General features: G+C 37.7%; 1 protein-coding gene across 1 annotated transcript in view; it reads left to right on the forward strand.

Moving 5' to 3' along the window:
- Nucleotides 1–24,794, forward strand: part of TBX20 (T-box transcription factor 20) — a 55,719-nt gene that overhangs the window by 3,527 nt on the left and 27,398 nt on the right. The window contains exons 2-5 of the mRNA XM_029918374.1: nucleotides 201–408; nucleotides 4,509–4,617; nucleotides 8,499–8,657; nucleotides 17,922–17,998. Coding sequence (XP_029774234.1) covers nucleotides 201–408; nucleotides 4,509–4,617; nucleotides 8,499–8,657; nucleotides 17,922–17,998 — 553 coding nt within the window. The remainder of the gene's footprint in view (nucleotides 1–200; nucleotides 409–4,508; nucleotides 4,618–8,498; nucleotides 8,658–17,921; nucleotides 17,999–24,794) is intronic.

Consider the following 24,794-nt stretch of genomic DNA (forward strand, 5'->3'; position numbering starts at 1 on the left):
CCTAATCGCAGACCTTCTGGTATTAAAAAGCAAAACAAAACTTTTCATGTAGCAAAGAGGACTCCTGTGAAGGTGACACCTAAAATTATGTAGGCGTGGGAGAAGGAGGGTCTCCTACTCAGGTCTGTGGAAACAGAAAGGGTGTGCGGGTCAGTGGGGAGGGAGTTGGACCTCCCTCTTTTATTCACTTGGCTCATTAGCATCCTGGAGCTCCAGCCGATTCTCTTTGTCTCCCCGTGTCAGGAGGATGTTTCCCACTATTCGAGTATCCTTTTCCGGCGTGGATCCTGAGGCCAAGTACATCGTCCTGATGGACATCGTCCCCGTGGACAACAAGAGGTACCGCTACGCCTACCACCGGTCCTCCTGGCTGGTGGCTGGCAAGGCAGACCCACCACTGCCAGCCAGGTTTGTGCCTCTAGATTTTCGGGCAGAGCAAATGCAGTGCGTATGAACCCTGAAAGCAGTGTGATCCTGGCTGGTTGCATTTTAAGCAGCTCTGTTTTTACAGTGGTGAGCTCTGGTAGAGAGCATTCAGAGCCCAGACGCTCCAGGATTGACGGTACCAAATATCTGCGAAAGGCAGAGTTTGTGCACAGCCAGAACGTTGTCCTTAGTGGTATCATTCCTCATAATTCATTTCCAGGCATTCCTCATTTCAGTTAGAATATTCATTAGAAATCCGGACCCATTTCATATGGCACCCGTCTCATTTCTAGTTGGCTACTTAACACCAGACTGAATAAACTTACTGCTGAAGTGGTGGCCCTAAAATCCTTTTTAAAAGAGTGCGTTTTAGTAAAGTGGTTGTTCATATAAGTACTTTTTAATAATATTGGTAACATCTGCACACAGTAAACATCATTTTGGTGAAATGCATTTGTTTTTGACCAGTAAAGGACTCTGAAATTTTAAGTAAGAAAAGCAAGCTGGTTTTTTACCCCTTCTCCATAATAATTTCAGTGGGTGGATGTAATTCAACAACAGGTTAATATTATTTTACACAAAACATTACTCAATATGTTAGGGATCATATATGTTTATTTTTGTGCTTTCATTGGTAATAATGTTTTTGAAGGAGAACTGTGTTTAAAAAATCACATGCTGCTTTTTATTGTTGCTTTGTCCAAATTAGCCTTCTGGGGAGAGGGTGTGTGTATTAGCTTACGTAAATAGTAATAGCTAAAGTTATAGAAATGTAACTGCATACTTTAATACCAGCAAAGGCTATTAGTGGACTTTACATTTAGGGTTCTAAAGGCAAGCCTCACTGATTTTAAGTTGTTTTATGATTATCTAATTTTTGTAATTGGTTGGAAGTTCCTATCAGATTGAAGAATTTATTTACATGTACAGATTTAGGAACTCTGAAGTTTGGTTGGTTCTTTGTAAGTATCTAGTCTGGAGTTTTAGTCAAGGCACAGAACAAACAGACAATTTACACGTTCTAGTTCAGATGGAATATTAAGCTTACTTAGTCACTGATCACATTATTGAGCTTACAGTATGCTAAATACACTGGAGAAAAGATTAAAGGAAGCCTCAGAGTTTTCCATTCCCGCAGGAGACTAGGAAGAACATCTTCCCAACCCTTCCAAATCAGTATTTAAAAAAAAATACTAAATAGCAGGACTAAGAATTTTTAAAAAAAAAAATGGGTATAGCATTTTTTTAAAAAAAGAGCAAGATTCACCTGTTTATAGTAGATTTTAAAATGATTATAATTAATATTCTTCACTATTTATTGTTAAATAGCCGGTTCATACTACTCTCAAGCTTACTAATAAACTTTACAAAATCTTTTTAAATGAGAGAGAGAGACAGAGAGAGAGAGAATTTTAGCAGTATTCTAACCATTTTTACAAGCAAATCTTCTTTTTTCTCTCCCCAAAGTCTTTCCTCTGAGAAGTTAATCGCTCTTATTTAGTGTGTGTTTTCCTCCTATCTGAAGGTATGAGGAGCTGGTGCGGGCCAGCAGGACTTTGGAAATATGACATGCCTTGTTTATGTTACTAATCTGTTCTGGTTGGAGAAAGAAAGCACGTACCAATACACTATCTTAACTGCAGCATGTTTAAGCTATTGCTGGAATTTTAAGTCCTGGGGGACTTGAGAGAGGAGGGGCTTCCTGTATGCTTTTTTCCATTCATCCTACTTCAGTATATTTATATTGATATTAAATAAGTGTTTGCTGTGTTATAGGATAGAAATATTCTAGCTATTTTAAGCAAATGTTCTTTATTATTGTTAAAACAAATAGTGTTGTGTTTTAGAGCTCCCTAAGGCAAGGTGGAGAACACGGGAAGTGATCATTTTTGTTTTCGTTTTTGTTTTTTTTTATTTATTTTTGAGAGACAGAGAGATAGCACAAGCAGGGGAGGGTCAGAGAGAGAGAGACGGAGACACAGAATCTGAAGCAGGCTTCAGGCTCTGATCCAGCTGTCAGCACAGGGCCCGATGCGGGGCTCGAACCCACGGACCATGAGATCATGACCTGAGCCGAAGCCAGATGCTTAACCGACTGAGCCACCCAGGCGCCCTGATTTTTGTACTATGATAGAAGTTCCTTGTGGTTCTCCTTCCTTGAAACATTTTATTTCAGACGAAAGTTAACCAGTCAGTTGTTCCTAATCAGAAGAAATAATGCTTGACAGTATCATTTGATCTCAACAATGGGCAAGATATATATACATTTTCTAATGTAATGTTATCTTTTAAAAAAATGTTATATTTTCACATAGGACATTTTGTTGTCTTTAAAGTAATTTGATATTTAAATTAGTTAGTCTTTATTATTGTGACGACCAATGTTGAATTGATAAAGAGGGAATGTTTCATGAGCTTCTAGGACTTTAAAATGTTTTTGAACCATTTTTGGTGGGGTCAGTAGGATGTGGTACTGGTCAGTAAAATTTCATGTGTAAAGTTAAAGCCTTGGAGTGGTATACTTGAAACCTTATGATGATTGTATCATCAAGGAATATATTTTGATTGAAAGGCATTAAAAAATTTTTTTTTCTGTTTTTATTTATTTTTGAGAGACAGAGAGAGACAGTGCAACCAGGGGAGGGTCAGAGAGAGAGGGAGACACAGAATCTGAAGCAGGCTCCAGGCTCTGAGCTGTCAGGACAGAGCCCGACGCTGGTCTTGAACCCACGAACCATGAGATCATGACCTGAGCCAAAGTTGGATGCTTAACCGACTGAACCACCCAGGTGCCCCTAGAAGGCATTTCTAAGCACTTCTCCAAAACCAACAGACAGACATACACCAAAAGCCTTTGAAGTTCTTATATGAGTCTAGTAAGCGTTTCTAGTGATGTTGGTCTTTTTTGTCCTTTACTTCTGGTGGGCTTTAGCATTTCAGTATGGGCACCTAAGTCTGTTCCTAGTCCTCTTTGTGACAAAGTATGGCATAGACTTCTGGTTTCTTGATTTTTTTTTTTTTTTAAGAAATACTGCAAGGAAATGCTTTGTGATTTTTTTTCCACTGACTTTGCCTCAATTAAAGATATAAGGATCCTATATAAAATTGAGATATAAATAGCCTGTTAAATGAATGAAGGGATTTGTCCTATTAAATCAGGGATACATCCTTTTCTTTCTCAAGTTCTATATCTCGCCTGACTTCAGACAAGCTTATAGCTGGTGAATATCAGGATTGGAATTTAGAAGGAGTTGTACTTTGTGTAGTACTTTGCAGGTAGGACAAATGGCCTGCATCTAACTGTAACTGAGTAAAAGATTGACTTGCACACAGCAGCTGATAAATGACAAATACATGATAAATACTTTTTTTCCCATCAAAGCTCTCCCCGCCCCCCCCGTAAGTTGTATATGAATAAATCCATTAAATAATGTGACGTTTAACCAGCTTATTTTCACTCTCATTTAGTGGGCACTTAACTAGATAAAAGTCGCAGTATTTAAGGTACTGGAAGAAACAACAGACTGGGATCTGTGAACTGTTAGAAGTTAGCCCGTCTGCTGTATTAAAATTAGTTTGTTTTGTATTTATAAACCTCTGAGTCATCTGCAAGTTTAAATGGATGGATTCTCTAGAATTGTTTCATTTTTTATGTTCTTTATACCTTCATTGTTCTTTTTTTAAGCAGTATTTAGACTAGGAACTCATTGTACAATTAATATAAGCTGATCTCTCTTTTGAAAATACCAACAACGGAAATAAGATTTTATATTTTACAGAAGCAGACCAGTAGTTGATTAGAGAGATGGAAAAATACTCACCTTTTAAAAATGGCTTGCTAAACAGACAGTTGAAAATTCTTAGGTAAAACTCCTTTTAGATGATTGGTACATAAAGAAACATGTTTAGATGTTTTAGATCTATTTTGATATTGTTATATTTTTAAATTTGGGATTATGTGGGGCAAATAAAATTCACCATTAATATGAAGTTTTTGTGTTCCTTTAGAGTCAGTATTTTATAACCCACAGAGAACAGATTTTTTTCAATGTCTAAATAAAAATCTCTCATAATTTTCTTAGGCTGTATGTGCACCCGGACTCTCCTTTCACCGGCGAGCAGCTGCTCAAGCAGATGGTGTCTTTTGAAAAGGTGAAACTCACCAACAATGAGCTGGATCAGCATGGCCATGTACGTATGGTGCCTTGGATTATGTGAATGGAGGAGCTGCTCATAGCTTCCTCCCTCTAAATCTCTTCCTCCCTTCCCTCTCCCCATCCCATCCTCCACCTCTGAGTCATTCATTGAGACTATCCATTTGTTCTTCAGGGAACTTTGACTGCTCTTAAGAGATTACTTACAGGGATGCTGTGTGCCATTTCTATGCGAGAGAGTCAGGGACCTTCGGCATTATGAATTTCCTAAGACTGCGATTACTTTACTACCTGCACCAACCAAAGGGAATGTACATTCTGGATGCTACTATGTCCCATTCTTGGGTTAACCCTCTAGTTTCTGTCAGTGGTATATTAGATAACACAGCATAGAGGGAACAGGACTGACGTCTCCTTTGGGGGTTCCTCACAGTGTGTTTATAGAACACGGTCATGGGATATGCAAGACAACAAAAGGGTTTTGTGCCCAAATATCTTTGGGGAAGTGCTCTTTACTCATTATATACCCCTGCTGTAGAGAGTCTTAGGAATATTAAAGCACAGAGAGGTCTTGAAATTAAAAATAAAACATTTGATTTTGTGTCTGTCATAAGGAGTTCATCAAAATATGGAAACAGAGAAATTGGAATTCTGAGCTCCTGTCAGTAGTTAATAGCACAAATAGCCACTGATGCAGGCCTGTACATGTTTGGTAAGCCTGCTTTGTACGGAATTGTGAGGTCAGTGCTCTTAAATAAAGGTTGTTTTAGATTTTATGCTAAGAGAACTTTAGACTTGCATACTTCTTTTTGGTAAGAGTGCTGGCTTTTTGTTTGTTTGCTTGTTTGTTTGTTTGTCTTAGTTGCCAGAAGGAACATTGATATTTTGTTGGTTGCTTCCCTTGGCTTAGATTCTCTGATATACTTATTCTCTCTCTTCCCCTTTTACTAAGGCACTTATTTCTTAAGGTTTTAGTTTTTACTGGATCTGTGCACTTTAGAAGTTTCAGAACTTTTCTCAGAAAGGCTGGTTATAAATAGGCATATCTTAGAGAGTTTTAGAGATGGTTTCAAACAGTTGGATTGGAACTGGAAGCAAATAAATCACGTCCGGCATTTCCACCATCCGTTTGCCCACAAGAGACCTTGTTTATCATGACCCAATCAGAGTAACCAGGTTAACTCATGACTCTGCTGGTGGCACTGGTGGGATGTTGCAAATAGGTTAATGGGGTTCTGTTCTTTTATGTATCGGAAAAGATAATTGACTTTTATCTTTAAGAATGTTGAGATAATTGTCCTTTTCTGTTTTTTTTTTTAAAAGATGTTTTCATTGATGGATTTTTTTCTTCAGGTTAAAAATGATGAGTATCTGAGAGGCATTTTCTGTAGGCCAGATCATTCTTAATGTCATTCATATTAAAATTTCTTGGACTCCACTGAAATGTTTGCAGGGAGAAATGACATTTTTTATGGTTCTGATATTTTCCATACGTGAAGCTTTGAGAAGCACTGTTTGAGTCTTTCCAGAAAGACTTGAGAATTCATTTTGAGATCAGCTGTCCAGAATTAATATGGTTTCCTTTTAATACCAACTTCATGGGTGGGAATAGCACCGAGCTGTATTTCAGGAGCTCTGGGTTCTAGTCTGATTATGCCAAGATTAGACCTTGACAAATTGTTTAGTCTTAGAGGATTGTTAATATCCATTTTAGCTTTAAAGTTTTATTATTTAATATAACCCCTTGTCACCATAAAGAGTGTGTTCTGAAAACTACAAGGAAAGATTTTTAGATCCTGTGGAGTTTAGCCTATTTCTTTGAATTAGTCCTGAAGAAGCTCTTCTTATAGATGCATTTTTAGTTTTATAACAGGAAACATTTTTTACTTCAGGGAATTTAGTCCTTCAGTGAAGAAAAGTTCACATTTTTATTAGTGTTCCTTAACCTGATGAGATCTTGAGCAGAGAGTCAAGGAGCCCTGGGGTCTGAGATACAGTCTGAGGTTGGACCCTCTCCAGCAGTTTTTCCCAAAGGAAACTGGCCTTGGTATGGTATAAGTAAGGGAGAAGGGACATTATTTAAAGCTTAAGGCTTTTCCTATTGTGTGTGTGTGTGTGTGTGTGTGTGTGTGTGTGTGTGTGTGTGTGTGAGAGAGAGAGAGAGAGACAGAGAGAGAGAGAGAGAGAGAGAATGTATGTGAAAATTATTTCTAATTTCTTATTACAACATATAATCAACACCCAGGTTTTTTTCTTACGTCAGTGTTAGGAGTTTAGTTTTGTCACTTTGAGTTTACTCCAGTTTTTTTTGTTTGGTTTGATTTTGAGTTTATGTCAGTTTTATGAGTGAACATAAATATCCTAAACTCCTTGGAATAAATGTACCATATAAAGAGATGGTTTTTTAAAAGTCTATTTCCATTCATTTGAAGCTTTCATTTGTTTTAGTTATTCCTGTTCAGGTTTGGGATCATAAATGGATGGCATGTTCTAAATTCATTGCCAGTTAATGCCCTGTAACTTTAAGTTACAGAGAGAGACTGATTCTCTAAATTATTCCACAGTGACTAGTGCTGAGCTCTGCTACCGCAAACCAGCAAAAACACTAACCTGGCACACCCACCCTTCTTATTCTAGAAGACGAGGGAGCCATCACGTGCATCGACCTGCCATTGATCGCACTCCTGCCACAGTATCTATCATGTGCCTCCCCGGAGAGCCAGGCTTTCTGCTAGGCCCTTGGGGTGAAGGGCCTACAGTGTGAGCCCTGTTATCCCGGGCAGGACATACCCAATTTTGCAGATTTAGGTAGCTGAGTGGCAGGGAGGAAGATGTAGAAAAAATTTTATATATAGAAATGAATTTTGTTGCTTGGATTTCATAATGGCACATCATTATATTTTATTTAAAACATTCATGAGAAATACTGTCTTGTTAATCAAAGTAGGCTTATGGTTTCTAAGTATTGGGCAGCTTCTACTAGCTGTAGAACTGAAGATGGTCATCACTGTCATTCATGTTTGGTTTAGAACTGTGATCAGGAATCAACAAGACTCAGAAATACTACTACTACTACTATTACTACTACTAAGGTTTACTGAGCACTTCCTATTTGCTATTTATGAGAGGTGACATCATCTTATCCTCACCACATCCCTGTGACATTAGTACGTTTTTGCATGTAAGAAAACAAAGTTGGAGAGGTGAGATCACTTGGCTCAAGATTCAGGAGCTAGAAAGTAACAGATTCTGCACTCTAAGGTCTAATACCACATAGCCTTTTAAAATTCTTTTTATTCTCCTCTACTACTGTAAATAACAGTCTGTCCTCCTAGAATATGTAAGTTCTTAATTTAGAAAATGTAGACATATATCCTTCAGTCTAACCAGACTAACAAAAATATTTTAAAGACTTGATTACCAAAAAATGAACTGATCCTTCAGATGACTTTTCCCCCATCATCCTTTAGAAAGGACCCTTGGTAAAATGTGATTTCACACTATGTCTCTGCAGCATCCTGTGAAAATGATTTGCCTTAAGAATGGAAAGGCTGGGGGCGCCTGGGTGGCTCAGTTGGTTAAGTGTCTGACTTCGGCTCAGGTCATGATCTCAGGGTTCATGGGTCTGAGCCCCGTGTCAGACTCTGTGGTGACAGCTCAGAGCCTGGAGCCTGCTTCAGATTCTCTGTTTCCCTCTCTCTCTACCCCTCCCCTGCTCATGCTCTGTCTTTCTCTGTCTCTCAAAAATAAGTAAACTTAAAAAAAAATTTTTTTAAACAGTGGAAAAGGTGGATCCTACTCTTAAAACTTAAATTTGAAACCATAGATTTTTTGGTTCTCTCTTTGCCTCATCGCAGTTTGTCCTTTTTTTGCCATAGAAATGCTTAATATTTAGTATGTCCCGTCTCTTATTTGTAGATAATTTTGAACTCCATGCACAAGTACCAGCCACGGGTGCACATCATTAAGAAGAAAGACCACACAGCCTCGTTGCTCAATCTGAAGTCTGAAGAATTCAGAACATTCATTTTTCCAGAGACCGTTTTCACAGCAGTCACTGCCTACCAGAATCAACTGGTGAGTTCAGCATTTGTCATTTATTTCCTAAATAAGGTAAAGATTTAGGAGCTGTTTTCATTTTCATGGAGAGAAGGGCGATCCCAGAACTCAACATCAAGGTTCACTTTGGTAAGTGCTATTGAGTATCAGCCCCAGGACCTCTAAGTGTGTTGAATGACCATGGTTCAAGGTTATGAAGGTCTGTATTATGTCGTCTTTTCTAGAATCTTTATACTCTTAGGTTCTTTACTGCCCACTATCCCCATAAATCTGCCCTATCTGCCTTCTCAAATTTTGTTCTTGAGAGCGTCAACTACTTCCTTTTTCTCTTTCTGCTAAAGCCTCATGATACATATAACCACACACCCATTTCTTCATAAAATTTGGAGGTTCAGTTTTTCTGCCACACTAACCACATATTCCAGCCAACTACCCAAACTACTGATATTCTAGATATTTTTGTGAGGCTTATTCAGTGTAATTTAAGGTTGTTCTGGTAGAATGATTTTAAATGTCTATTTAGATAGTAAACCGGAACATGTAAGCAGTATATGTTTAATTAACATTAAGATACCCAATTTATAATATTTGAGTTTTATACTTTCTACTCTTTGTTATGTATCACATTTCAAGCTTATGCATTTCTTTACCTATAAGGTTTAGTCCAACTTAATAAGTAACTATCAAAGTCTTAACTAAGGGCTAGGTGCTATTAGATACAGCCTCATATATTTTCTTATTTTTTGGTCAGCATAACTTTGAAGGCTGGGGGTAATTGGAATATTCTGTAGTGAGGAAGCTGAACTTAAGAGAGGATAAGAAACTTTCCCATAGTCAGGAAGGACCAAAATTGGAATTCCTTTTGAACTACTTCAGTAAAAGGAACTCATTCAGTTTACTTAAGAAATTTGGTTTGACAAATAAAGGCCTCTCTAGGTCTTTGTATCTTGCTTTTATTTGATTAGCTTTAAAATAGCTAGGACTGTTGCTCTCCTCTTGTTTGGATGTTGTTCTGTTTTGTGGATGAAGGTTTGCAAGGTGTGCCTGGTAGATGGCTTGGAGTCCAGAGTGGGAGGTCAGCCAGAGGAGATACGGTGTTGAGTTTCTCAGGAAAAGCAAGAAGCTGGAGCTGGAAGCCCGGGGAGCCCTACACAGATGAGGAAATGGGCACCCAGAGAGGGGATGTGAGCAAAAGGCAGGAGTGGATGTGTGTTTGTAAGACAGAAGCACCTATAATTTCTGTGTGACTTGGGGTAGATTTCACTTCTCCACTGTGACTGCCATTTTCCCTACCTGTAAACTGGGGCTAAGAACTGCCCAGAACATCTTGAGAATTGCCGTGAGAATCAAATGAAGTGCTGTGTGTAAACATGCCTTTGGAAATAGTAAGGCGCTCTATAAATAAGGCATGTGGCTACTCTTGGACTGTCTCTGGAGTGTCCCAAGAAGATCTGTCACCTTTTGGATTGTAACGTGTTAGTGGCACATATTTATAATAAGATAAATAAAGGCACAAATGGTATCACACTATCTTTTTTTTTCTTTTTAAAGTTGATTTATATGTTTTAAGAGAGAGAGTGTGTGTGTGTGTGAGTGGAGGTGGGGCAGAGAGAGAAGGAGAGAGAGATTTCCACGCAGGCTCTGCACTGTCAGTGTGGAGTCTGATGTGGGGCTCAAAATCAAAGCCATGAGATTATGACCTGAGCCAAAGTCAGATGCTTAACAGAGCCACCCAGGCACCCCTATTATACTAATTATCTTAAAGTAAGAGTAACGTCTTAAAATTTTTTAGTCATCTCTTAAGGTAACAGCACAAGAGTAGATGCCTCCAGAGAATGCCCCAGCTAAAAAGTTGGGTGTAGATTGATGCCTACGGAGGTCTAAAACACTGATACTGTTTCTCCGGGAATCTGAAACACCGACACCACCCCCTCCTCACCTGCCGCGTGCGGGGCACTGTGCACTCTGCAGAGAAGCCGGTGTCATCAGATAGTAATCATCCTAAACCATCAGCTAATAGGAGCTAGACACTTTAATGACACTCTCTCATTTAATTTTTTTCCACTGAACTTTCTAATTAGAAAAAATTTCAAATACTCAAAAGTGATATTTACCTAAAGAATACTAAAATACTATTTCAAAGGGATACATGCACCCCAGTGTTTATAGCAGCATTACCTACAGTAGCCAAAATAATGGAAACAGCCCAAGTGTCCATCGACTGATGAATGGATAAAGAAAATGCAGTGTGTGTGTGTGTGTGTGTGTGTGTGTGTGTGCGCGCGCATGTGTGTATGCGCTACCACATTTTCTTTATCCATAAATCAGTCCATGAATATGCATGCATACGTATATATGTGTGTGTATATCATTATATATAATTACATATATATAATGGAATGTTATTTAGCCATAGAAAAGAATGAAATCTTGCCATTTGTAATGACATGGATGGAGCTAGAGAGTACTGTGCTAAGTGAAATAAGTCAGTCAAAGACAAATACCATACTATCTCACTCATGTGTGGAATTTAAGAAACAAACAAACAAACAAACAAAAAGCAAAGGGAAAAAAGAGAGACAAACCAAGAAACAGATTCTTAATTATAGAGAAGAAACTGGATGGTTCCTAGAGGGGAGGTGGGTGGGGGTCTGAGTTAAATTGGTGATGGAGATTAAGGTGCACACTTGCTATGATGAGCCCCGGGTATTGTATGGAAGTGTTGGATTACTATATTATACACTTGAAACTAATATTACACTGTATTTTAACTTTGAAAAAAGCATTTAAAAAACCAAGTATCCAAAAGTTAAATAAATAGTAAAATGAACCCTATGTACTCTGTACTCAGATTCAGCAATTAACATTTTGCCAAATTTGCTGGACCTCACCTGCCCTATTTCTCTGTATGTACTTTTCTCCTCCCCTCAGTCATTTGAAACTAAGTTGCGTACATCATGATACTTTACCTGCAAATACTTCTACAAGTATATACTGACAATAAGAATATTATTTTTGTAAGCACAGTATCTTTATCACAGCTAAGAAAATTAATAAGAATTATGCCTTAATGTCTTCTAAAATTCAGTTCATACTAAAATTTCCAGGATGGACCAACAAATGTTTTTTATAATCTTTTATTTACCTGCTCTTAACTAGGATCCAACTACAGTTCATGGTTTGGGTTTATTACTTTTTAATTTAGAAAAATCTCTCACATTTTTCTCAGTATCTCGTTTAATTTTGACACTTGCCTCCTAAAGAAGACCCCACGAGACCCATTTTGTATATAAAAAAACTGAGATTCTCCTTTTTGTTGGCATCATGCTAGACTACAGGCCTAAGGAAATGACCATTGACAGTGTCAAGGTTTAGAAAATGAATTTGAAAAATGCATTAAAATAGACCAAGATACTAATAAACACATCTAACACTAGTTTTTCCTCTTGCAAATGTTTATTTCTAATTGAGATTATAAGTGGGCTTAAAATCCAGTTACCATCTTAGCTATCATTCACTGCATCAGTAAGTAAAAAGAATAGTATGACTAGAATTATCACTTCATTGCTAAATAACCTTTAATAGGATTGATTAAATTCAAAACTAATTTTTTCAATAGATCTGCTGTGTCTGAGTTTATTTCTTTACATCTACCTTTAAAGCCATAATTCCCATGCAATATTTATATTTGAAATTTGGGTAATAGTCAAAGATTTTAATTTGGTATGCTAATAAGCCAGTTTTGTAAATGGCTTATAACCTCATAAGACCAATCAAAATTCATGTTCAATAAACAGATATGGGGGAGAATAAAGCACTTTGGGGGATAATATTTTCCTCAGTCTTAAGCAATTTTCTAAATTTATCCTTGATTCTTTCTCGGCGTCTCCACATCTACTGCATTTTCTCAACTCTACCATGCTGTGTACTATTTCCCTATAGTAGATATACAATAAAATAAATATGTAGGAAATAAACAAGTACTTAGCAGAAGTATTAGAATTTTTTTGTGCACAAAGAATAGAAAGAGAAGAGAGGGAGATTTAAAAGTTCACATTGAGGATCACCTTTATCTTAAACTGCAGAGAGAACTGTTATTTTTATATCAGTTAAAAGTGAAATCAGTTTTCAACAGAATTTGTGAAAAAGCTTCTATATGTAGCTGGTAGTTTTATTTGCAAGTAATGAAAATGGGACTTTTGTTGCTTTTTGTCCTCTAGTTTTTGTGAGGAAATGATTGCATTTCTTTACATTATTAGATAAAAACTAAATACATTCCACTTTCAACAAACTATAATTTAAGATTTAAAGGTCACACACTGTTTTTGAGCAGGCAGACCATTGCTGTGGAGTTGAAGTGTAGGTCAGGTTTCAATTTTAAATGCCTTTGGACAGATCTTTTCCTGCTAGTTGGAGAAATGGTCTCTGAGGGCCAATTTCTCCTTATGGCTGGGAACCTCAGCTGGATTTAGAGTCCAGTGATATCACATGGAGTCATAATCACTGGGAAAGGTTCCCTTCTCCTCGGTGCAGTGGCTGTATCAAAATCCACTCTTCAGTTATGGATACATTTATTATCTGTAGATAAAGGAGATGTTAAGAGAGTGATTTCTTGCAGGGGGGGGCTAAGAAATGCATTATGTTTGGGGAGCCTGGGTGGCTCCGTTGGTTAAGTGTTCAACCCTTGATCTCAGCTCAGGTTTTGATCTCAGGGTCATGAGTTCAAGCCCGGTGTTGGGCTCTGCACTGGGCGAAAAGTCTACTTAAAAAAAAAAAAAAAAAGAAATGTATTCAATTAAGATAACTGATGAAGAAACCGGAGTGTATTATGGCCTGGAGTCGTCGTGATTTGCCTAAGTGCAGGCAGCCACCAGATTGCAGGAAACCTGCCCCTTACTGCTTTTCGCCACAAAATGAAAAACATCGCTGCTTTTTAAAAAATGTTTTATTTATTTTTGAGAGAGAAAGAGAAGAGAGAGACAGCGTGAGCAGGGGAGGGTCACAGAGAGAGAGGGAGACACAGAATCTGAAGCAGGCTCCAGGCGCTGAGCTGTCAGCACAGAGCCTGATGTGGGGCTCAAACCCACAAACTGTGAGATCATGACCTGGGCTGAAGCCAGACGCTTAACTGACTCAGCCTCCCAGGCGCCCCATAAACATTGCAGCTTTTAAATTTTGTTTTTGAATTGTAAACTATACCTGTAGTTTCATTTTATTTCTAACATATTATATTTGGTAGTTCACTATTTGGGGATCCTTTTATATAGTATTACCCTTGACGTGAATGATCCTGTTCCACAGCGTTACACGTAGTAATGGGGATTCTGTGTTAGGGAACAGATGAAATGGTGTCCGGCTGAGATCACTGTCCGTAACTCAAGTCCTTTCTCTCACTAGTTCTCAGATGTATAACTTTTTCATTTATCCCAAATTTCACAAAGGGGTATACAACTCTGTTTTCAGAAATGAACGTCTTTCTGTGTAACTACTAGTTTTTATTGGAATGTCCATGGAATCAAATCTATGCCTGACCTTTTAAAACTGCATTATTACCTAGAATGTTAAAACCTTGCTATTTAAAAATTATTTTATTTTAAAATTAGAAAACAAAATGAAATGCTATTTATGTCAATCCAAGAAGAGTTTTGCTAGTCTGTCACTGATAAAAAGATGAAATCCTATTTCATATTGCTTGTTCTTGAAACAGTCTTCAACAAACATTTCTGAGGTCTTATTGTGGATACTGCAGCAAACTCGGAGACTAGTGCTACCCACTGTGAGCACTGCGGGTGCATTAAGAAATTTAACTCCTGGTCGTTGTGCTGCTAATCAGTACCCCATAAAACCTGTTCAGGATAGTAGTGGTAATCCAGGGCCCTCTTACAAGTTTAGTAATTAGACATCCATTCAGCATTATTCCCTCTGACCTCCAAAAGTAATTATTTTCCCTGACATTTGGTAAAATGGTCTATAGAGAAAGTAAATAGTTGTTTGTTGTCTTGAGCTCCTTTTCTAATTAGCACTCTAAAGTCAAACCATTGCTATAACCAATTGGTAAATTTAGGTGTATGAGAGTACTTGTACTATTCTTGAAACCCTTCCTGTAGTTTTGAAAATCTATCAAAATGTGAAGAAAAAAAGCTACCATTGATCTGCCTGGGGATTATGAAAGGGAGGGAAAAGATACTGGAACTAGAAAATTCTGGGATGCCTGGGTGGCTCAGTTGATTAAGCCTATGACTTCCGACTCAGGTCATGATCTCATGGTTCATGAGTTTGAGCCCTCCATTGGGCTGTCCGCACAGAGCCCGCTTCATATCCTCTGTCCACTTCTCTCTCTGCCCCTCCCCTGCTCATGCTCTCTCTTGCTCTCTCTCTCTCTCTCAAAAATAAATAAACATTAAAACAAAATAAAATACAAAGTTCTAATAATGAAAGAAAATCCCAAAGAAATCTGAAAACCGGTTGAATGTAATTCACTTCTTCAGAGTTTTGGCGGTTATATTAGATACGGTGACGTATCCCTCGAACAACACCCACATGCTTAGGGTATTTACTTTCTACCACAGTCCTCACATTCTGAGCCAATAGTCTTTACCTTTTGAAAATAATGAAGAACAGAAAATACAATTTTCAAAATCCTTTACAGGAACAGAGCAGATCAACAGCCCTTTAATCATGATACCAGATAGATCATACTTTCTGTTCGTTTGTAAAGACTCAAACAAAGCTTGGTATTCACATTTGGAATGGCTGTAAAAGAACTTCTTTCAAAATTAGTTTTTCCATCAGATCTATTCACTATTAAATTTTATTCATTAGCTAATAGGAATTGAGCTTGAAGGAAGCCTTTTCTGTGCTATCTCACAGTTTCAGTTTGAAATTTTCACCTGGGTTTAGTTCACCCTTAACATCACTAGCACTGCAGTGGCTGTGGTGCCACATCTTTAGTGGCTTGTAAGTCACCGTCAGTTCCGGGAAGCTATGTATCCCTCTGCTTTGTGCCTTGGAATTTTAAGCTCCATTAGGGCAGGGACCACGTGTTCTTCATCTTTGCACTATCCAACATTTAGCATAGTGTAGGATAGGTAATCGGTCCTCACTAAATACTTGTTGGTGAATTATTGTGAAAACATTTTCATGAACTATAAGGCACTTTAGAAATAGAAAGCATTTAACTGACAATCATTCAATAGAAAGAGACACAGGTCCTGTCTGAGGATTTAAAAATCTTGTTGGTGTTTTTAAGAATATAGGAATTGTGCTTTAAAGGATGTTTACAGTTTATTTCAAACAAATGAAAATATTCTCCTTTATCCTGAAAATTGACCTTCAAAATTAAATCCTGGGGTGCCTGGGTGGTTTAGTCTGTTAGGCATCTGACTCATGCTCAGGTCATGATCTCACAGTTCATGAATTTCAGCCCTGCATCAGGTGAGCTCGAGCCCCACTTCAGGGTGAGCCCCACATCTCCCTTTATCTCTTTCTCTCTCTCTCTCTGCCCCTTGTGGGATTCTCTCTCTCTGCCTCTCACTCACTTGCATACTCTATCTCTAAAAAACAAAACAAAACAAACAAAAAAACCCCAAACCTAAATCCTGGTCTGAAAGAATGACTAAAACAGGCTTGAGCTGTGAGAACTCTATGGCTATGGAAGTAGTGGCTGAGTTAGGGAAGGTTCTCTGTGAACCCCAGGCGGCCACCCTTTAGAGGCAACCTCAGAGGTTCCTGGGTATTTCTTTTTATGCAAACTTAAGTTAGCTGTTGTGATTCACTAAGAACAGTTTTCTTACTTATTACCTTCCTTATTTACCATGTCCATTAACTAAGCTGAAAAGGAAATTAGTGAATTTGGGGGGGGGGGCTGCACTAGAGTGACAAGGCTAAAACTGAGCATTTTTGAGATATTGTGGATTACTCTTAAGAGTTAATAGTATCCAGTAATCAATCTTAGATCTTGCCATTGTTCATGGAAGAGAAGTGCAGTCTCTGGATAGGCTAACAGGGTAAGTTCTAGTTTGCATGTGGCAAACAGCTTCTTTGCAGCTTGTACGTTGGTTAGTTCGCATTTAGAAAACTCAAAATGGAAAAAAAATGCCTTTCTTTTGTAATGAAAAAAGCAGTTCTTCAGGTGTTACTGAAAATGAACAGCAGATACCCCCTGATCAGAGGAAAAGTTGCATTTTGGCAAAAGAGTATTTCAGGCTCTCTGTTTTCATCGTTTAGTGCTTATGAGGACGATGTGCCTCAATCATGAGTTTTTTCCCAAGTTAAGGCTGTTTTGTGCATCTCTCTCTAAAGATTAACATGGGTTCTTGTTTTGATACCAATCACCTATGACTCTGTATAAAGGTGTCTGTGGTTGTAATTCAGATGTCGATTAGCTGTGTTTCGGTCTTCCTGGATTCTTCTTGGCTCTAGTCGTGCAATTTACAAGTCAGGTGTCCTTTAATAATTGTTTCCTTAATTTTTTTGCTTTATAACCTGATAGTCTGTTTCTTTGGATGGACAGTGCATATGACTTGATGGATCTTTTTACATTAATATTAATACTGCAGGAATTATGACTAGCACATTGTAGATACTCAATGCTTCAGACTATGATTCTTAATAGAGAATTTTTTTTTCTGTATAAGCACAGGGTCTATAAATAGCTTGGTGTGGGAGGATAACAAACGACTGATTCTAATTTAGTTAGATGGAAAGGGGAACGGGGTAAATTATACTCTGAAAGCTTTCTATCATGTATTTGTGACATGGATTTCAATATAGTATTGAACATGAAGCTATTATTGGCCATTTTATCTTTTTATCCATTATGGTATATGTATGTGCCTATAGGACTCACAAATGATGCTGCCAAGGCAGCCTGAGGCAACATTTTTTTTTTATTCCTCATTACCCACCAATGCTGGCCTAGACAGCACTGAATTCAAGTCCCTCCCTCACTGCCCTCTTAAACACTTCGCAGAGCAGCCACGATGTTCACAAAGCACCACCCCCACCGTTTGTCTCTCTCTATATGTTGGCCTTCAGACTGTTCCCTAGGACCAATCAGTCTTCAAATCCCTCCTCTCTGAGGCCTTCCCTGATCAGCTGTCCCACTGGGCTGTGATCCATCCCTCCTGTGAACTTCTCTGTCACTCTCCACCCTTCTCCCAATCCTGAGAGATATTAAGTATTGCTGGGCTGGCATGGAAAATGAACAAACTCTTTATTTCTGATTTTACTTCCTTGACCTAGGAAATGATGTTGTCTTGTTACCCATTCATTCCTTTCCAGATAACCAAGCTGAAAATAGATAGCAACCCTTTTGCCAAAGGATTCCGGGACTCCTCCAGGCTCACTGACATTGAAAGGTAATGAGAATTTTCTGTTTACTTTTTTGTCCAGATAAGATAAAGCAAAGAGCGAGTTTGTAAGAACACACTCCTTTCAACGCCAAAGGACCATAACCTTACTGTAGCTAGTCTCCGATTCCCCACCCCCCACCCCACTTTCCCTTCCACCTGTAAACCCTCAGATATGCAGCTGCTTAAGCTTTGACAGCTGCTGTGTCTGCATCTGTTCTGTGCTATTTCCAAGGAAGTGGTTTTTATGGTTGAGACATTTACTCAACTATAAAATATAGGGGTTCTTCATTATCAAAGACTCAATCCTTTTGATGGTATTAAGCTTCATGTCTTGAGGGGCAATTCGTAGAGAAATGAAATCTTGATAGCCTTTGCCTTCTAAAGTGGACATATTTGCTAGCATGAAGAACATGCATAGTTCAGAATGCTGAAGCAAGGAGATTAATTTAATTCAAGGCACATATTTTACCTATGGTGTAGACTACTTACACATTGTAGGAGAGACATCAGGTCTCAGGATCTTCGAGAAGATAAGTGACAATCATGTGCCTGTAACTTCACTTTTTACTTAATTGAAATGGTTCACACATCGTGAGACCATCTATGTGACAAGTAATGACTATAATGAGATCCATAGCTTGCCCATAGGAATGTCAAAAAATGTATTTTTTTTAGGGAGAAGATTTTTCAACCTGATTACTTATATCTCTTATACCTACTATGTAACTTTCTGTACTTCTTTTTTGTATGAGAACATTTAAGTTCTTCTCTCTGCAGATTTCAATAATACAATCCAGTGTTATCAACTCTAGTCACCACGTTACACATTAGATCTTTAGACCTTATTCATCTGCTGAACTTATTCTTTTATGTGGCCTGAAGTCTTTATTTGCCAGGTGGTGTACGCTGGCCACCAGCCCTCGGGTTTATTTTATCTCTAAAACTTGTGTGATTTCCCTACTAACTGCAACACATTTCTGTCACACTCCGTGTTACCTACCACATGGTCCCATCTCCTGGCCCCCACACTTCTTTCCCACTTGGTCTGGCAATTGCTGATTTTTACAACAGATAATTACATGTTTTGCCAATATCTATCTGATCCTTCCCTCAGCCTTCCCAAATGGCAGAGCATGGGGGTGGGTGGTTTTGAGTTGGAGAAAGGCTCGATGGGGAGGCAGAGAAGCCAGTAGGAGAGGCTGAGTGTGGGGCAGGTGTGGTGGCATTTGAGTAAAAAAAGAGAAATTAAGTAGCTGGGGAGCTTGACAAGTGGTTGAGGGTGCTGAGATCAGGGAAAGAAGCTTGAGCTTGTGGTTCAAAATCCATTGCAAATGGCAAAGAGACTCCAAGTGGGTAGCTCTCCAATTAGGTGGGACAAAGGCACGCAGCTAGGCCTTGAGACCCAAGTGAGAATGTAGCATCAGCAGTGTGGGTACAAATGAGTCCATTTACAAAGGCTGCCCTCATCCAGGCTGGACCTTTTTTCATGTGTCTCTGGAGAGCCAGAGGCACATGACTGATGTGTACAGGTGGCATTATGAGTGACCTCGCCTGTTTCAGTCAGGTAGCAGGTAAGAATGAAGACAGTGGCTCGGTGGGGCAGTAGTGGTGTGTTTTTTTAGCGTGTGCCCTATCTTCTGCCTCAAATCAAAGGGTGAGTATAATATACCGGGTGACAAACTCATCAGTTAGATCCCAGCTCTGTCTTTCCCTGGCTCAGCGATCCTGGAGAAGTCTCCTAGCCTCTGAGTCTGTTTCTTATGGCAACAGTGACCCTGCCCACTTCAAAGGTTTATTAGCAGAACCAAGTAAGCTAACATTTATGAAATTTTATAAATCTAAAATTATGAAATAATGATAATTATTATTTTGAGGACCCCATCTAAGTGTACTTTCGTAGTCTTAATAAACCACTCCTAGAGTAAAAATAGCCTCTTAGTTGCACGTGTGCTCACAAGATGTGAGTCCCGAGACTGCCCTTTAGAACAGCAGATTTAATCATACATGCAGCACATTTTCCACTTACTGAATAAGCGTCCTGATGTGGGGAACACTCCCATGGATGTGAAGCTGAGTAGCTTTCAATGGTCTGAGGGTGAAAAGAGCATCTTCCGTGACCAGCTGAAAGTTTGCAAGATGACCTAACTAGTGTGAAATTGGCCAAGGGTTTGGATTTCATTTCCAGGTATTTAAGTCTGAATTTTCCCTAAACAGCCTTTGGGGATGGGTCAAATCAGATCAATTGATCTTTAGAGACCTACAGAAATTAAATTAGTCTGGAGTCAGTTACTGCACTAAACCATCTAGTAATTGAATTGCTCCTTATAACTGATTGAAAACAGCCCTATCTGTAACAATAGAGAGGACTTTTCTTTATAAGAGATCTGAGAGAAAAACACATCTTTTTATGACATGATGACAGAAATTGCACTTTCCTAACCTAATTGAATATGATATTATAAATATGTGATCTTAATGATTTCAAGTTTCCTGTTCCAGATTTACAACCACAGTATGGGACACCCAAACAAAAATGCCTTTGGGACTGAACCTGTTTGCCGTAGCCCTCTAAACTCATAGTATTATTTCTTCTACGGCTGCATACGCCTTTGGTTTACTCTGTAAGGCATTACAGCTTTCTTGCTCTCACTTTACTAGGTTCTGTTCAGACACTTGAATGTCTAACATGCTTCACATGTAGCCTTACTCCTCAGTGACAGCATCTCCCTTATTTGTAAAAGGAAATGAACCTCATTAGCAAACGTACAAAGTATTTTCATTAGATACATTGCACATATACCTATAATGCACAGATTAGAAGTAAACCAAAGCCTAAAGGGATTAAAAACATTTTTAAAAATCTTTTTAAATGTTTATTTATTTTTGAGAGAAAGAGAGAGAAAGACAGAGCATGAGCAGGGGAGGATCAGAGAGAGAGGGAGACATAGTACTTGAAGCCTGGAGCCTCTGCTCCGTCAGCACAGAGCCTGATGTGGGGCTCGAACTCCTAAGCCATGAGATCATGACCTGAGCAGAAGCTGGATACTTAACCCGCTGAACCACCCAGGTGCCCCAGGGATTTCTTAATATAACTGAATTTATAATTATTTGGTTCAGAGAAAGAAATACTTGCTGCTTTGTAAGATGATAATAAATAATCTGTCAAGTTGGTGTTTTCTTGGAGGGGGGCACTTTGTACAGTAAGTGAAAGCATAGTGTTACCTCTGAGAAGGGAAAAGTAAGTAGGAAGGTTTTTAAATGATTTCTTCAAAATTAAGTTTCTTTTATTAGTTTTTTTTCCAAAGAGAGTTCATGCTTATTGTAGAAAAATATAACAAGTAAGAAAAAGCATAAATAAGTAACAAATCCCATTCACTCAGTGGTAATACTGCTGGCAAAAATTTATATATTCTTCCAGGTACTTTCCTGTGTATGTACAAACATTTACTTCCTTTAAACTTTACATACATGCTATTTTTAATCATTTTCCCTTATTATCAATAGATGTTTGTCTTTAGTATACTTCTTAATGGTTGCCTAATTTCCCACTGTGTATCATCATTTATTGAGCAATACTGTGTGTTAGTTATTTACACTTCCCACTTTCTATTATTATAAACAGTGCCAGGAGGAAAATACATATATTTACCCATATTCTTCATTATTATCATAAGATAAATACTAATGAATAAAAATACTGGGTCTAAGGATATACTTTTTAAATCATATTTTTTAATTGTTAAAAATTTGGGAAAAACCTAATTATTCAATAATAGAAAATGGTTTAATAAATGTTTATAGTTATGCAATGGAAAAAATTTTTAAATTGTGGTAACATATGCAACATATGTTTGCCATAAAGGTTGCCATTTTAATAATTTTTAAGTATAGAATTCAGTGGCATTAAGTATAGTCACAGTGTTGCGCAATCCTCACCATTATACATTTCCAGAATGTTTCCATCATCCCAAACAGAAAATCCCTACTCACTCAACAGTAACTCCCCATTCCTCCTCCCTCGGCCCCTGGTAATGTCTGTTCTGCTTTCTGTCTCTATGAAGTTGCCTAGTTTAGGTACCTCATGAAAGGGAAAGGTAAACATGTTTTTAAGGCTTTTCATACTTACTGCCAAGTTTCCCTCAAGAGTACTTGTCCATGTCATGGTCAAGAGTGTCCATTTCTTGTACCTCTGCCAAACATAATCACTCTCTTTTTATCTTTGCCAATTTGATGGGCAAAAATTTGCCCTTTCTTTTGTAAACTGGCCTGTTTGTCATTAGCCCTCTCTTTTTTCTTTTGTATTGTGTCTTTCTTCTCTTATTGATCTATACACAAGCTACTTAGGTGTACTTAATATTTTTATTTTTATGTTTATTGGAACCATTTTACCAGTTTGCAATTAGTTGTTTGTATGTTTTTGATAAATAGAATATTTAATCACCAAACCTGTTTTTCTTTTACTTGATAATTTCTATTAAGATGTTCCCCACCCCAAAATAACATAAATATGTAAATATTCAACTACAGACTTCTGTCACTTTACTGCTTTCTAGTTTCTCACTTAAAAAGTCATGCAGGGGGTGCTTGGGTGGCTCAGTCAGTTAAGCCTCCGACTTTGGCTCAGGTCAGATCTCACGTTTGTGGGTTCGAGCCCCGCATCAGGCTCTGTGCTGACAGCTAGCTCAGGGCCTGGAGCCTACTTCCAGTTCTGTGTCTCCTTCTCTCTCTGCCCCTCCCCCTCTCATGCTCTGTCTCTCTCTGTATCAAAAATAAATAAAACATTTAAAAAATTTAAAAAAAAGTCATGCAGTATTTATTTTGGTGTAAGACATAATATAGACTGGTCATTTTTTGTAAGTGGTCCCAATACATGTGTTTACTAACATATTCCTTTCCCACTTATTTATGATTCCCCCTAAATTCTTACCTGTGGCAGTTTTAATAGTCTCTTTATCAATCTTCCAGTATCATTTTAATTTTTGTAAATTGGTAAAATATATAAAAACTGATGCTTAGATATCTGATATGGCAAACACCAAACCTTTTTACTTGTTATTTTCAAATCTTCTTGTTATTTGTTGACATTTATACTTCCAGTCTTTGGAATCATTTTTGTCAGATCTTCCCAAAAAAATGTCATTGGAATTTTGACTGGGCTTATGTTCGATTTATATAATAATTTGGGGGAGAAAATTGGTATCTTTACAGTATTGGGACTTTCTTCTGGGAATATATCATATGTTTGTCTTTTTACTGGAATGTCTTTTTATGTTCTTTAGAAGTCTTGATATTTTCAAGTTTGTAAGTCCTAACCATTATTTTCTTATGTTCCATGTTTTCTTAGGCACGTAGCTAAGTCTACTAGAACTACATTGTTCAATTTAATCAATGGTCACTGACCATACATGGCTAATGAGGACTTGAAATGTGGCTATTCCCAGTTGAGATGTGCTATAAGTACAAATAGACAAACCTCATGATTTTGAAGGCTCCTTGAAAAAAGAATGAAAATATCTCAAAAGTAGTTTTAAAATATTGTTAGATGTTAAAATAATATTTTGGGGGTGCCTCGGTGGCTCAGTCAGTTAAGTGTCCAACTCTTGATTTCCACTCGGGTCATGATCTCACAGTTTGTGAGTTCAAGCCCTGCATTGGGCTCCATGCTGATAGCTTGGAGTGTACTTGGGATCCTCTCTCTCTCCCTCTCTTTCTGCCCCTCCCCTGTTTGTGCTTACTCTCTCTGTCTCTCTCTCTCTCTCTGTCTCTCTCTCTCTCTCGCTCTCTCTCTCTCGCTCTCTTTCAAGCTTAAAAAAAAGACATTTTGGACATATGTTGGGTTAAACATATTAAAATTAATTTCACCTATTTTTTTTTAATGTGGCAACTAGACTATTTCAGATTACATATATGGCTCACACTACCTTTGTATTGGATAGCACTGCACCAGAGACCTTTTTGGGAAGAGAGAGCTTGCTTTTAAAAGTAGAATGTTTCATTAGAATCTACTTAGTATAGTCTGTAAAAAGGTATCAATTCCTATATGTCTTTGGCATATTGCCATTTTGACAGAACTTAAAAAAAGAGTTTTAATAATTTTTCCTTTTAGTCTCGAGTTTTCTACTCAGATTGCTGTATAATTTGTAAAAAATGATAATTTTGTCTTTTTCATTTTAATAGCTAAGCTTTTAAAAATGTCTTTTCCCTGTTTTATTACACTAAAATTTCCAAGACCCTAATGGAAAGTAATGATCATAGTTGGCATTATTCTCTTGTTCTTGACTTGTATAGCAATGCCTCAAATGTTTGGTCATCATATATGGTTTTCATTGGCAGTGGGTTTCAAGTGGATATTCTTTATCATATTGAGGCAGTACCCTTCAATGTCTAAGAATTTTTTGTTATCCTGAATATTAAATGAATTTATACTTAATAATCTTTTAACATCTGAGACAATTTAATTATTTTTCTACTTCTAAATAATAATATGAATAATTATAGTCCTATTGTCCATGTGGAACAATCCATTTATTCCTGAAATAAATCTTGTCTGGATTTTAACTGGTTTTCTTATAATCCATGATAGATTTAATTTACTCCTATTTTATTTAAGACATTTTATCAGTTTTTGTAACAGAGATTTAACTTTGTTTCTTCTTCCCTTTTCTGTCAGTTATTGGTATCAGGTTTCTGCTAGTTTGTTCAAATATATTGAAATATATTCCTTTTGATTGTCTGGATCGGTTTAAAAATGTAAAGAAGTCATTTTACAGTCTTGCCCATGAATTTATCTGGGGGCAGTACT

Source organism: Suricata suricatta, chromosome 2 (assembly GCF_006229205.1).
Source record: "Suricata suricatta isolate VVHF042 chromosome 2, meerkat_22Aug2017_6uvM2_HiC, whole genome shotgun sequence".
Taxonomy (NCBI): Eukaryota; Metazoa; Chordata; class Mammalia; order Carnivora; family Herpestidae; genus Suricata; species Suricata suricatta.